This window comes from Miscanthus floridulus, chromosome 17 (assembly GCF_019320115.1).
Source record: "Miscanthus floridulus cultivar M001 chromosome 17, ASM1932011v1, whole genome shotgun sequence".
NCBI lineage: Eukaryota > Viridiplantae > Streptophyta > Magnoliopsida > Poales > Poaceae > Miscanthus > Miscanthus floridulus.
In genome coordinates, this window is record NC_089596.1 from 94,378,458 (window position 1) to 94,390,490 (window position 12,033).

The following is a 12,033-nucleotide window of genomic DNA, read 5'->3' on the forward strand; positions in this document are numbered from 1 at the left end:
CATACAATTTGGCACCCTCGTCCACTGTCGGTAACTCAAATAGGCCCATAAGACAGTTAGAGAGGTAAGTCGATACTTCACAAGAGTGGAACAAGACCAAATGCCGTTGTTTTCCTTCACCATCCCACGATGGTTGATTTACTTCTGCTTTCCTAATCTGATTTTAATGGTTTCAATTCTTGAACTTTGGACAGAAGTTTTACCCAGGCATGCATCTAGATTGTCTAGAGTCTAGTAGCTAGTCAAAGCCCTCAAGTCGGGGGTGGGGGGCTTTCCAATTTTTGATTCAGCTATCCGTGCCCAACTAATTTGTTTTTGAAAGGGGTTTATTTATTCTTCTTCTCAAGTAGAGGAATATTTGTTAGTCGCTGAATTTTTACTCTTGGTAGTAGCAGAATTCTTACTCTCATCGAGAGAGGATGACACTAGGAGTTGGGGCAATTTTCTGTTCTGGTTTATTTCTCACACAAATGTCATACCAACCTGAGGGGTTGGGGATACATATTTATAGGCTGCTAGCCAGCCAAGCATATGCCAAGATGCTAGATGCTAATATGTTGTCCTAAAACAGATGCTGTCCTAGATGTTAAGATGCTGTCCTAGCCAGTCAAGGATGCTGTCCTTGATAGGCAGCAAGACCACCATGCAGCCACAAGGACCATATGCTGCAGCCCCACAAAGACCAGCCAACACAGAGACTTATTCCATCATTCTCTCCCTAAGTCTTGTGCGTCGTCTTGTGGGAAAGTTGAACCATCCCGGTCCTGGAGCAGAGCTCAAGGAACTTGATCCTCCCAAGAGGCTTGGTAAGCAGGTCCGCAAGCTGGTCCTTGGTGTTGATGTAGCTTGCCATGATGTTCCCTTCCTCCAAACAGCCTCGAATGAAGTGGTACCTCACCCGGATGTGCTTACTCCGTTCATGGAAAACGGGGTTCTTTGCCAGGGCCAGAGCGGACTTGCTGTCCATCCTGAGTTCCACCGCTCTAATGTCTCTGCCGAGTAGATCACCAAGCAGTCGACAAGCCAGAGCGCCTGAGTCGAAGCGGTGGAGGCCGCTATGTACTCGGCCTCGCAGCTGGACAGGGCCACCACCTGCTGCTTGACCGACTGCCAGCTAACGAGGCACTTGCCGAGGAGGAAGAGGATCCCACTCGTGCTCTTGCTAGTGTCGATGTCGCCGGCGTGGTCGCTGTCGCTGTACCTGACGAAGTGTGCCGCCCCAGGGCACCTAGGGTAGTAGAGGCCGTGGTCGAGAGTCCCCGCAGCGTAGCGGATGATCCACTTCACAGCCTGCTGGTGCTCCGTCGTCGGTCGCTGCATGAACCGACTAATGTAGCCGACGGAGAATGCCAAGTCCAGCCGTGTGTAGACGAGGTAGCAAAGGCTCCCCACAAGACACCGGTACTACGTAGCGTCCACCTCCTTCGTCGTGCTGTCGTGGCTTAGCTTCAGCCTCTCCTCCATCGGAGTGAGAGCTGGGTTGCAGTCGGTGAGCCCAGCTAGCTCAACGACACGCTTGGCGTAGGCGGTCTGTCGAAGCGTGATCCTGGAGTCATCCTGGTGCACCTCGATTCCCAGGTAGAAGTAGAGAGGTCCCAGGTCACTCATCTGGAAGGTGGCCTTCATCTCTTCCTTAAATGTCGCCACCTCCGCATCCTTGGTGCCGGTGATCACCAAGTCGTCGACGTAGACATCCACCAGCAGAGCATTTCCTCCACTACCCTATCGGTAGATGGCTGCCTCGTGCGGGCTTTGCTCGAAGCCCATCCCTTTTAGCGTGGAATCCAACTTGGCATTCCACGCCCTCGGTGCCTGCCGTAAGCCATAGAGGGCCTTGCGTAGGCAGAGCACCTTGCCCACCTTGCCGGGGATCACAAATCCCGGCGGCTGGTGCACGTAAACCTCCTCCTTCAAGTCGCCGTTAAGGAACGCCGACTTGACGTCCATGTGATGAACACGCCAGCCCTTCTGGGCAGCTAGCGCAAGGAGGAGTCACACGGACTCCATCTGTGCCACGGGAGCAAAGGCGTCGTCGAAGTCGACCCCCTCCTGCTGCACAAAACCTCATGCCACCAAGCGAGCCTTGTGCTTGACGATGGCGCCAGCTTCATCCCTCTTCAACTTGTACACCCACTTAAGGGTGATCGTGCGGTGGCCACGAGGAAGGTCAGTAAGCTCCCAGGTGTGGTTCTTCTCAATCGCATCCATCTCCAACTGCATCACGGCGCGCCATGCCGCGTGTCTCTCGACCTCAGCAAATGACCGAGGCTCGCCGTCGTCACACGTAAGGTGCAATTGTGCCTCCAGGTCATGAAGCACCAGTCCCAGCACCGGCTGGTCGCCGAGAAGGTTCTCCATCGTATGGTACCGCAACGGCTCGCCGTCGTGGTACGCGTCGATGCGCTCCTCGTCGTGAGAGAGCGGAGTAGCGAGCTTAACCGGGCTGTGCTTGACACGAGCTGGTGTTGGAATAGACATGCTCGAAGAGGTGCCTGTAGGTGCTGGAGTGCATGGTGGTGTCGGCTGTGGTGGAGCCGGCGAAGAACTCATCGTAGCCGAGGTCCTGGCTAGAGAGCGTGGTGCTGTCGGAGTAGCAGGCGCCGGGGTCGGTGGAGGCTCGAGGACTAGAGTAGACACGCTCATTGAAGAAGAGCTGCCTACTCTCCTAGCTCCCTCGAAGTGAATGTACTCGACAGTGAAGTCGTCGTACGTCGGAGTCGAGCCGTCGTCCACCGCCCTGTCCCACGCCCATCCTTGCCCTTCGTTGAACACAATGTTGCACGCCGTGCGCACACGCTGTCTTTGGGTCGAGGATGCGGTAGGCCTTCGAGCCCTCCGCGTAACCGATTAACACTCCTGGAGTGCTCCTGTCGTCGAGCTTGCTGATGTGGACAAGCTCCTTGGCGAACGTGAGGCAGCCGAAGACCCGCAAGTGGGAGACCGCCGGCTTGCGCCCATGCCAAGCCTCATACGGTGTCCTGCCGTCGAGCGCCTTGGTAGGCGAGCGGTTGAGGATGTAGACGGCCGACACCACCGCCTCTTCCTAGAAGACAGCCAACATCCCCCTCTGCTTGAGGAGGGCCTGAGCCATCCCCACAACCATCTGGTTGCAGCGCTCGATGACGCCGTTCTGTTGTGGGTTGTATGGCGTAGAGTAGTGGTGCTGAATGCCCTTATCAGCATAGTACGACGCGAATTTAGCCGCCATGAATTCACCGCCGTTGTCGGTGCGCAGCACGCGCAGCTTGCGGCCACACTCTGCCTCCACAACAGCCTGCGCGTGCCTGATGGCGTCCGTAGCCTCTCCCTTGCTGCCAAGGACAATCACCCACATGTAGCGGGAGAGGTCGTTGACGAGCAACAAGAAGTAGCATCATCCTCTCGGTATGGCCGGTGTCACCGGGCCACACAAGTCCCCGTGCACAAGCTCAAGCCTCTCCTTGGCTCGAAAGCTCGCCCGTTGGGGAAAGGGGAGTCACCTCTACTTCGTCAACACGCAGATGTCGCAGAGCTGCTCCACATGGTCGAGGCACGGCAAGCCTCGCACCATCTCCGTGGCACTAAATCGCTTTAGGGCCTCAAAGTGAAGGTGCCCGAAGCGCTCGTGCCACTGCCACGCCTCATCATCTCGACGAGCAGCGAGACAGAGGGGTTGTGCCACCTGCACGTTAAGGACGTAGAGTCGATTTGCGCTCCTGGTTACCTTGGCAAGAAGGCGACGATGGCGATCCCAAATCCTCATGACTCCATCCTCAACCACCATGCGCGAACCGTTCTCATCCAGCTGTCCCAAGCTGATGATAGAGTTCCTCAACGTGGGGATGTAGTAGACTCCAGTGAGCAGCTTGTGCTCACCAGACACGGCGGTGAAGGTGACGAAGCCGACGCCCTTGATCTCCACGCCGGAGGCATCCCCAAACTTGACGGAGCCTCAGACGCTAGAGTCAAGCTCGATGAAGAACTCCTGTCGACCGGTCATGTGATGGGTGGCGCCGGTGTCGAGGCACCACCCGTCAGTCTTATCATTGCTGGAGCCATCGCCGAGGAGGGCGTGTGCTTTTGGCTCATCAAGGTGGAGGAGAGCCGTTGCGGCCGGTGCCGCTGGAGGTAGCTTGATGCTTGCATGTGCCATGAATAGAGCCAGCTCCTCCTCCTCCGCCTGTGGGACATGGGCCTTGCCGTGTCGTGGCTGTCGACAGTCCTTGGCCCAATGGCCAAGTTGGCCGCAGTTGCGGCAGGTGTCGTCTCGTGCCGGCTTATGCTTGCCAGCGGCGCCGCCCTGGGCGCCTCCGCGGGCATCACCCTCGGCGCGTCCTCACACCCTAGCCTGGGTGTCTCTGCGCGCCTTGCGCGGCTTACCACGCTTGCGGCCGCCTATCACGGAAGAAGGCTCCCCCTTCTTCCGGTTACTTTGGCAGGCAACCCACTGCTCCCGAGTGAGAAGGAGCTTCCCGCCAGTGGTGATGGGCCCCAAGAGAGACTATGGCTTATCGCTGTCGACGACCTTGAGGTGACCTATCGCCTCCTCGATCGACATCGTAGAGAGATCCAGCAGAGACTCGATCGAGTGAGTCATCTGCTTATACTTCTCAGGGACGCAGCGGAAGAGCTTTTCGACAGCTCTCTCCTCGCCGTAGGTGTCATTGCCGAACTGCACCATCTTCTGCAATAGAGTGTTGAGACGGAGAGTAAAGTCATCAACATCCTCACCTGGCTTGAAGGCCAGGTTCTCCCACTCCTTGTGAAGTGCCTGCAGTGTGGATTACAGGCGCGGTCGTTGCCGATACGTGCCGCAGCGATGGTGTCCCAAGCCTCCTTAGCAGTCCGCTTCTTGGTAAGTGAGAACTACATCTCGGATGGGACTGCAACGATGAGGGCATCCAGCGCCCGTCGATCCTAGTCGTAGTCGACGTCGCCGTACCGGACTGCCTCCCACATGTGCCGCACCTGGAGCTTTACCCTCATCACCGCAGCCCACTTGACGTAGTTGGTCTTAATGAGGGTAGGCCACCCACCGCCGGGGCCGACGTCCCTGACAACAGCCTATAGCCCATGGTAACCACGGTACCAATCCGGGGAGAGAGAGCCACGTTGCCTATGAAGGCCGCGCTCTCCATCAACTCGTCCGCCACCGTTGCCGTGCGCGCCTCCTCTAGGAGCGCCATCGCCATGCGCGCCTCCTCCAGGAACGCTGCCGGCCCGTCTGCACATGTCTGGGCTACTGCCGCGCTCGCGCTGCCTCCCTCCCCAGCAGCTCGAGGTCCGCATCGGCGCTGTCGTCAGCAGAAATGGAGCTGCTGATGCTGCCGCATAGAACCTCGACCTTTGCTGCCGCCACACGCGCTGCATCCGCCGCCGCTTCCGCCTCCGCTCTGGCTGCTGCCAGCTTCGACACCCTTGCCGCCGCCGCAACGGTCTCTGTCGCCGCTCGCTCACGTTCCTCTGCCGCGGCAAGTTTGGCTTCCTGCCGATGCCGCGTGCTCGAGGCGACCGAGCGCTGAGACTGTCCTATGGACATGACGCGCTACCGGGGGGCTGCTGCATGGGGAGTGGACTGCTTCAGACGAGCTGCTGCTCGTCTGCACAGAGGGAGAGGAGTCAGCAGGAGCGGCTGGAGCTGCTGCTGCTCCTAGCTGGGGTTGTTGCGAGACTGGGAAAGGAGATGAGCAGGAGATGCTCAGGCTACAGGATAGTATGGCTCTGATACCAATTGTTAGTCACTGAATTCTTACTCTTGGTAGTAGCAGAATTCTTACTCTCATCGAGAGAGGATGACACTAGGAGTTGGGGCAATTTTCTGTTCTGGTTTATTTCTCACACAAATGTCATACCAACCTGAGGGGTTGAGGATGCATATTTATAGGCTGCTAGCCAGCCAAGCATATGTCAAGATGCTAGATGCTAATATGCTGTCCTAAAACAGATGATGTCCGATATGCTAAGATGTTATCCTAGCCAGTCAAGGATGCTGCCCTTGATGGGCAGCAAGACCACCATGCAGCCACAAGGACCATATGCTGCAGCCCCACAAAGACCAACCAACACAGAGACTTATCCCATCAGTATTAACATCTTTTGGTTGTTATAATATTAGGATTGCTCTATTCCATTACATTTCTCTCTATGAACAACAGCTCCAAGTTTTTTTCTCCACAAACGGGCATCCCCTAATTTCATTACTCAAACAAACAACGAAATTACAGAGATATAACAACCAACATTCTTTGTCACATGACTACCACCAATGATATACCAAGCTTGCAACGATGCACACATGGCTCTAGCCAAACACATCCACATGACAACAGCAAGCATCCAGAACAAAAGCTCCCTTCACTTTGACTACTACAAACATAGACAGCAACACAAGGGACGAGATAGGAGCTACTTAAACTCTGCCGACAGACTGCAGAACCAGCTTCACAAGACAGACTGCATCTTTTAAGCTCCAACACCATCCAGAGTGAAAGGATCAAGATGCCCAAGAGGGGGGTGAATTGGGCTAATTCTAAATTTTTGCAATAAATAAGCCCTACACTTATCCCATTTCACCCCTTATGTCTAAAATATGTTTCTATTGTTCTCCCGTACAAAAGTTTTGCACCCTAGGTTCTAATCATATTCTAGCATGGCAATTCTAGGAATATAAAGACATGAAATGAATTGCTCAAATATAAATGCTAAAAGTAAAGAGAGGGAAAGAAACACAGTGATATTTTCTCGAGGTATCGAAGAGTCGTCACTCCCCACTAGTCCTTGTTGGAGCACCCGCGCAAGGGTGTAGCTCCCCCTTGATCCACGCAAGGATCAAGTGCTCTCTACGGGCTGATTCTTTGACACCCTGTCGTGGTGAATCGTCCACAACCGCTCACAAAGTGACTTGGGTCATCCACAAGCTCCGCTGGATGATCACCAAGCTCCCAATCACCACCGAGCCATCTAGGTGATGGCGATCACCAAGAGTAACAAGCACAAACTCTCACTTGACCATGACAAGCCTAATGAGTAAGGTGGATGCACACTTGCTACTCCCTATGCACTAATAAGGTTCTTAATCTTGGATTATCAAATCTTAATCACCCCACTAGGCTCTTGCTCTCCCTTGCACTCCAAAGGTAATTCTCAGTTGAACAAATGGGTAAGAGTCCTCAAATGGACGAGTGAGATATGTATTTATACCCCTCCCCAATTCAAAACATAACGGTTGAGGTCCAACTCAGCAAGTATCGGGATGACCGGATGCTCCGGTCAAGGTGACTGGACGCACCGGTCAGTGTAATACGTCAGCGTGTCAGAAAGGGCCGTTTGCTCTGACCGGACTGTGGCCTGTGTCCGGTCAGCACCCACCGGACGCGTCTGGTCATAAAAAAAACCCTATCTAGAACCTTACTGATGTTGACTGGACGCTGGCACCCAGAGTCCGGTCACTTCTCTGTTCAGCGTCTGGTTCGTGGTCAACAGCCTATCCACGCTGCTACAGATACGGCTAGCGTCGCGTCCGGTGAGTACTGGTGTCCAGCGTCCGGTCGCACTCTGACTGCTGCTGCTGATCAAATGAACTGACTAGACTCTTCAAGCTGCGTCCGGTCACAACCAAACCAGCGTCCGGTCAGTCATTTGACTCTCCATTTACTTCCAATTTGAATTTCTTTGTGAATGAAGTTGACTTCTATCGTTCTTAGGGCTATTCCTGAGCTACCTAGTGCTAAGTTTGACAAGTGTGCACCACACCTAATCCATTAGACTCACCTAGGTTAAGCTACTAGTCCATAACCCCCCTTAATAGTACGGTCAAAGAAAAAACAAAGCTCTAAGCTATTCTAAGTGTCTCTCTAATACCAAACGACACTTAGAACTAGTCCGTCCTTAACCTTGTCGTCCATCCTTTGAAAACCGAAACTATTTCCATCGACAAGGGCATGACAACCATGATTGTCCAATCAATTTCCATTACCATGACCAAACTCAAATTGTCTCTACAAAACATACGTTAGTCATAGTAATCTCGTGTCGTTATTAATCACCGAAACCCAACTGGGGGCCTAGATGCTTTCACAGAGTTATCAATGCCATTTCTTGGCCATGTTCTGCTTCCTACTGGTGAAAGTGCAGTGCCAACCCTTTCGGTACCTCTGCTTCAAGTTCCAGCATCTCCTTGTTCTCCATTGATTGAAGACCTGCCCAGTACAAAAAGGATAGAACAAGTAGAAACTAAAGCAATATCTCAGGGAAAAAAACTCTGATGACGAAACATCAGAGTTTGTGAAAGGCAGAAAGCTAGAGTTGATGAGGAATAGAGTACTACCTGAGATGCTAATGCATTATTGACCATGTGAAATGTTAGGAATTTTTCATCACAAGTAATAATAAACATTGGCCAGGAGGATTGCTTATGGATAACCAATGAAATGGCAATCTTCTTGGATCCTGTACTAATCAGTCTGGTTAATTGAAAGAAGAGCAGTTATTGTTTCTTCAGGCCGAATGTGCACAGCATGCACCTCAAAGGAGCATCAGATACACAGCAGTTTAAGTCATTGTCCAAAATGTGGATAGATGTTGCACACCTTGGCAATAAAATCCCTTCTGTACGTGGCATGCTAATATTTGTTGTTCATACTTTGAAATATCTTCACTTTTACTATGTTGGACGATAGCAATAGCCTCCTCGGCTATATAAATGGATCTCGTAGCCAACTATTTTACAAGCAAGGTGACCAACCAGTTGCATATGCATTTTGCCTACTCTACCTTGAAGGCATTCATTTATAAATGGAGTATTCTAATTTGCAACGCCAGGCAGCATCCTTGAAAAAGAGCCTCTTTGATCAGGTTTATGTTAGCATTTTAGTCCAGTCAATGGTGTGTTTCCTGCTTGTTCAAGTGTTGCAGTATACCTACCAATATACTATGTACCACAGGAACAACTCACTTTGGAGGCTGTGCAACTCTACTTCTCAATCCTTTCTATCTATAGTTACTCTGTGATATCTTCTGTTCAGCATTGAGCAGGGAGTACAATAGAGTGTTTTTGGGGAAATTGTTTGCATCATTTCATATTAGTTGACAGAAAGCTAAGAACCTGAAACAAAAAATGTTGAATTAAGTGTGTCAACGTTATTTATATAGAATTTAGAATTCCACTAAATGTTAGTGTGGACCTTTACTAGGCAAACTGATGCTAAGGTCTTCACGGCCACATTGGTTTTATTATCAAATTCTGCTATCTACCTTACTTTAATATGTGCTGTTAAAATGTTTGCTGATTTTCCATATTGTAATGACGACAGGGATACTTGGATGAGCAATTTTGTCAGATTGAGTACTTGCAGGATGAAGCAAGCCCTAATTTTACAGAAGAAGTTGTTTCCTTGTTCTTCGAGAACTCAACCAGGCTAATGACAAATATTGAGCAAGCTATGTAAGTGTTGGCGATGTCTTTTTTCTTGAACGCGCAGGAGAGCTGCGATGTCATAAACTAGGACAACACTTTGTTCTGTTTACATGTTCAGTGACATTAAGTTTTGTTGGTAATCTAACAACACTGTGCAGGGAGAAGAACCCAAGAGATTTCAGCAGATGGGATGTAAACATGCAGCAATTAAAAGGAAGCTGTTCTAGGTTGGTCTATCCATATAGTTGCTTCTGTGTTTGTTTGACTGCATATATCATGCATGGCTATACGACAGAACTATTGACGATGGACTTTAGAGGTTGTTTGAACTTGTTTGCCCTTTAGGCAAGTTCGTTATGAATGTTGGTCACCTCGTTGGTGGGGGAGAGATATCACACTTTCTCTAACAACTGATATTTGAAAAACACTGCCAAGTGGAGGAGAGCCACATCTACCCAGGTCGTTTTCATGGGTTGGAAATGATAATGTTTAGGTTTTGTACTGTTGTTCTTGTTCATGTGTTACCGATACTGTTAATTCTAAAATATTAACAAGTGTTCAACTAATTTATCATCAAACCTAATTTATTTTGCCAAGAAACCAACACGGAAGACAAAACTAAACTGGATTATAAACAGCTTAATTTTTCTACCCTTTATATAGCCTGGGTAGGCGAAGAACCTGAACAAGTCTTCGTCCCCATCTGTTACTTATTACATTTGCCTGGACGCTTAAATATTTTTGGTTGATTTGAAATGCATAGCCTGGTAAAATGGTAGGTAACGATACTCAGAAACTTATAAGCATATTTTGTTTTGAGTAGATCTGCTAATGCAGAGGCAAATATCAGTTTGACCAGTCCCGTCCTAAATATGTACGTCCTTGCAAACTTAAAGGTGTGTTCATGCATATATCAACGTTGTATAGAAGATATCGTGATATTACTGTCACAGCTTATATCATGTGAATGTGTGATTTCATGGACATTTTGACAATGTGTTTACACTGTAACAACTTCATGTCTTTGTATGATCTATTCATGCCTAACATAACACTACCGGTGACAGCATTGGTGCTTCTAGGATGAAGAACGAGTGCACGTCATTCAGGAATATCTGTGGAGACGAGAATGCTGAAGGGTATCTCCCTCCCACTCTAATCTGCATGATGATTTTCTTTTTGGTCTTTGAATTGGTAACTTTGGGTCGTCAATCTTAAGATGACTGCTAAAGCCAAATTCCCCACTCCCTTGAAAAAAGGGCATGTAAAAGTGCTCTAGTTCCCATTGATATGATATTTGAGCACCCAACCCATGGGCACTTTGCAGAAAGCACCAATACAGCCAATGCTTCAGCATGGCTTTGGTCATGTCATGTGGACCGTACTATGCTACACATGCTCTACTGCTCCTCAACAGTTAGGACTACTTGGATTGGCTTTGGCGGTTCAGCCCTTCTTGGCTATTGACAGTTTCACGGGCTGGTTATCCTTTTGTCTGTGATGGGATGGGCACTAGCTTTGAGCGAGACTTGTTAATCAGCCATTACTGATACACCTGCCTTTTGTTTTCGAAGTTGTATGAGGTCCTTCCAGAACTTGAAGAGGGAGCATGGAGTCCTCAGGCAGAAGCTGGAATCCTACTTCCAGGTGATCTTTCTCGACCAACCAGCACGCCCAGCTTCATCTGTCGAGAACCATACCATTCATCACCTTGCTATTCTCGCCTGCGTGCAGGTGCTGCGACAAGCCGGCCCTGCTGTGACTGCAGCCAGGCCTAGAGGCATGTAAAGAACGGCTGTTGGCGTGGTGACGTGCAGGGTGCTCCACTACGCTGGGCTAGCGGGTAACGACGGGCCACGAATAAGAAATTTCCCCGTTTGCTATGGGGGAGTTCTCTACAGGCTTCAAAATCTGGGCCCTTAAGCTGGTGCTGCCGACTCCTAGGCCGGCATATAAGAACAGCCTAGACTAGAGTGATGTGGTCTGGCAGACCGTGCTGTGCCATGCCTGCCTCTATATTTTGGTCAAATAAACTCGATGGAGTCTGCATGTTTGCATCAAGAGATCTCTTCTGCTTTTCGCCCTGAATTTGTCCATTCTGTCACGCAGATTGCGGGTGTCTCGATGTTGTGTGATGTGCTGGTGCTCAGAACTGTCGGTAGCCATTGATACCGACTCGATGTTGGTGTTTGCGATGGGTGCAATCAAAGACCTGATGGACATTACTGAACTAACATGGATTGGACTAGGACATGACACGACCATCCGTGTCGGTAACTCGATGGATGCAATCGAGATCTTTGTGACGGCTGACGAGCATGTGACTAAGCTTATAACTAGAACATATAAACATAATGATAATATAAGGCTTTCTTTGCCCAAAAAAAAAGTATATAAGAGACTTTGGAACGGAGGAACCTGAAGAATATTGGAATGAGGTGAAAGAAAAGGTGAAAACTACAAGATTCCAAAACATATGGATAAAAAGTTGAACTAATTCGAATTTTGTTTAGAAAGGAATAACAACATCCAAGAGTTTGGTAGGTTAACCTTATTTTGTAAAGATAAGCAATTGGTAAATCTCCTCAACTCCTAGATATATTGTGCGCCTTCCACGCTTACTCGTGCCTTACTTTTGA

At 49.9% G+C, this 12,033-nt stretch overlaps 2 protein-coding genes across 2 annotated transcripts; one reads left to right on the top strand and one right to left on the bottom strand.

Moving 5' to 3' along the window:
* Nucleotides 1-1,404: 1,404 nt before the first annotated feature.
* On the bottom strand, nt 1,405-1,947 carry LOC136516008 (uncharacterized mitochondrial protein AtMg00810-like). The gene is made up of 2 exons (XM_066509430.1): nt 1,852-1,947; nt 1,405-1,722 (listed from the first exon to the last, which is right to left on the bottom strand). Exons 1-2 carry the CDS (start codon nt 1,945-1,947, stop codon nt 1,405-1,407), a joined length of 414 nt encoding a protein of 137 aa, XP_066365527.1.
* Nucleotides 1,948-8,710: 6,763 nt separating this feature from the next.
* On the top strand, nt 8,711-11,482 carry LOC136518110 (pseudo histidine-containing phosphotransfer protein 5-like). Its single transcript, XM_066511772.1, has 6 exons — nt 8,711-8,832; nt 9,291-9,421; nt 9,553-9,621; nt 10,462-10,533; nt 10,969-11,041; nt 11,129-11,482. Exons 1-6 carry the CDS (start codon nt 8,773-8,775, stop codon nt 11,180-11,182), a joined length of 459 nt encoding a protein of 152 aa, XP_066367869.1. The 5' UTR covers nt 8,711-8,772; the 3' UTR covers nt 11,183-11,482.
* The last annotated feature ends 551 nt before the right edge of the window (nt 11,483-12,033 follow it).

Bases quoted from the DNA above. Each gene is read 5' to 3' on its own strand.
- LOC136516008 (XM_066509430.1), bottom strand. From the start codon at position 1,947: ATGGACGTCAAGTCGGCGTTCCTTAACGGCGACTTGAAGGAGGAGGTT. The intron at 1,723-1,851 runs GTGCTCTGCCTA...ATCTACCGATAG, and splicing joins TCCCCGGCAAGGTGGGCAAG to GGTAGTGGAGGAAATGCTCT.
- LOC136518110 (XM_066511772.1), top strand. From the start codon at position 8,773: ATGGAGTATTCTAATTTGCAACGCCAGGCAGCATCCTTGAAAAAGAGC. The intron at 10,534-10,968 runs GTATCTCCCTCC...TTGTTTTCGAAG, and splicing joins GGAGACGAGAATGCTGAAGG to TTGTATGAGGTCCTTCCAGA. The intron at 11,042-11,128 runs GTGATCTTTCTC...GCCTGCGTGCAG, and splicing joins AGCTGGAATCCTACTTCCAG to GTGCTGCGACAAGCCGGCCC.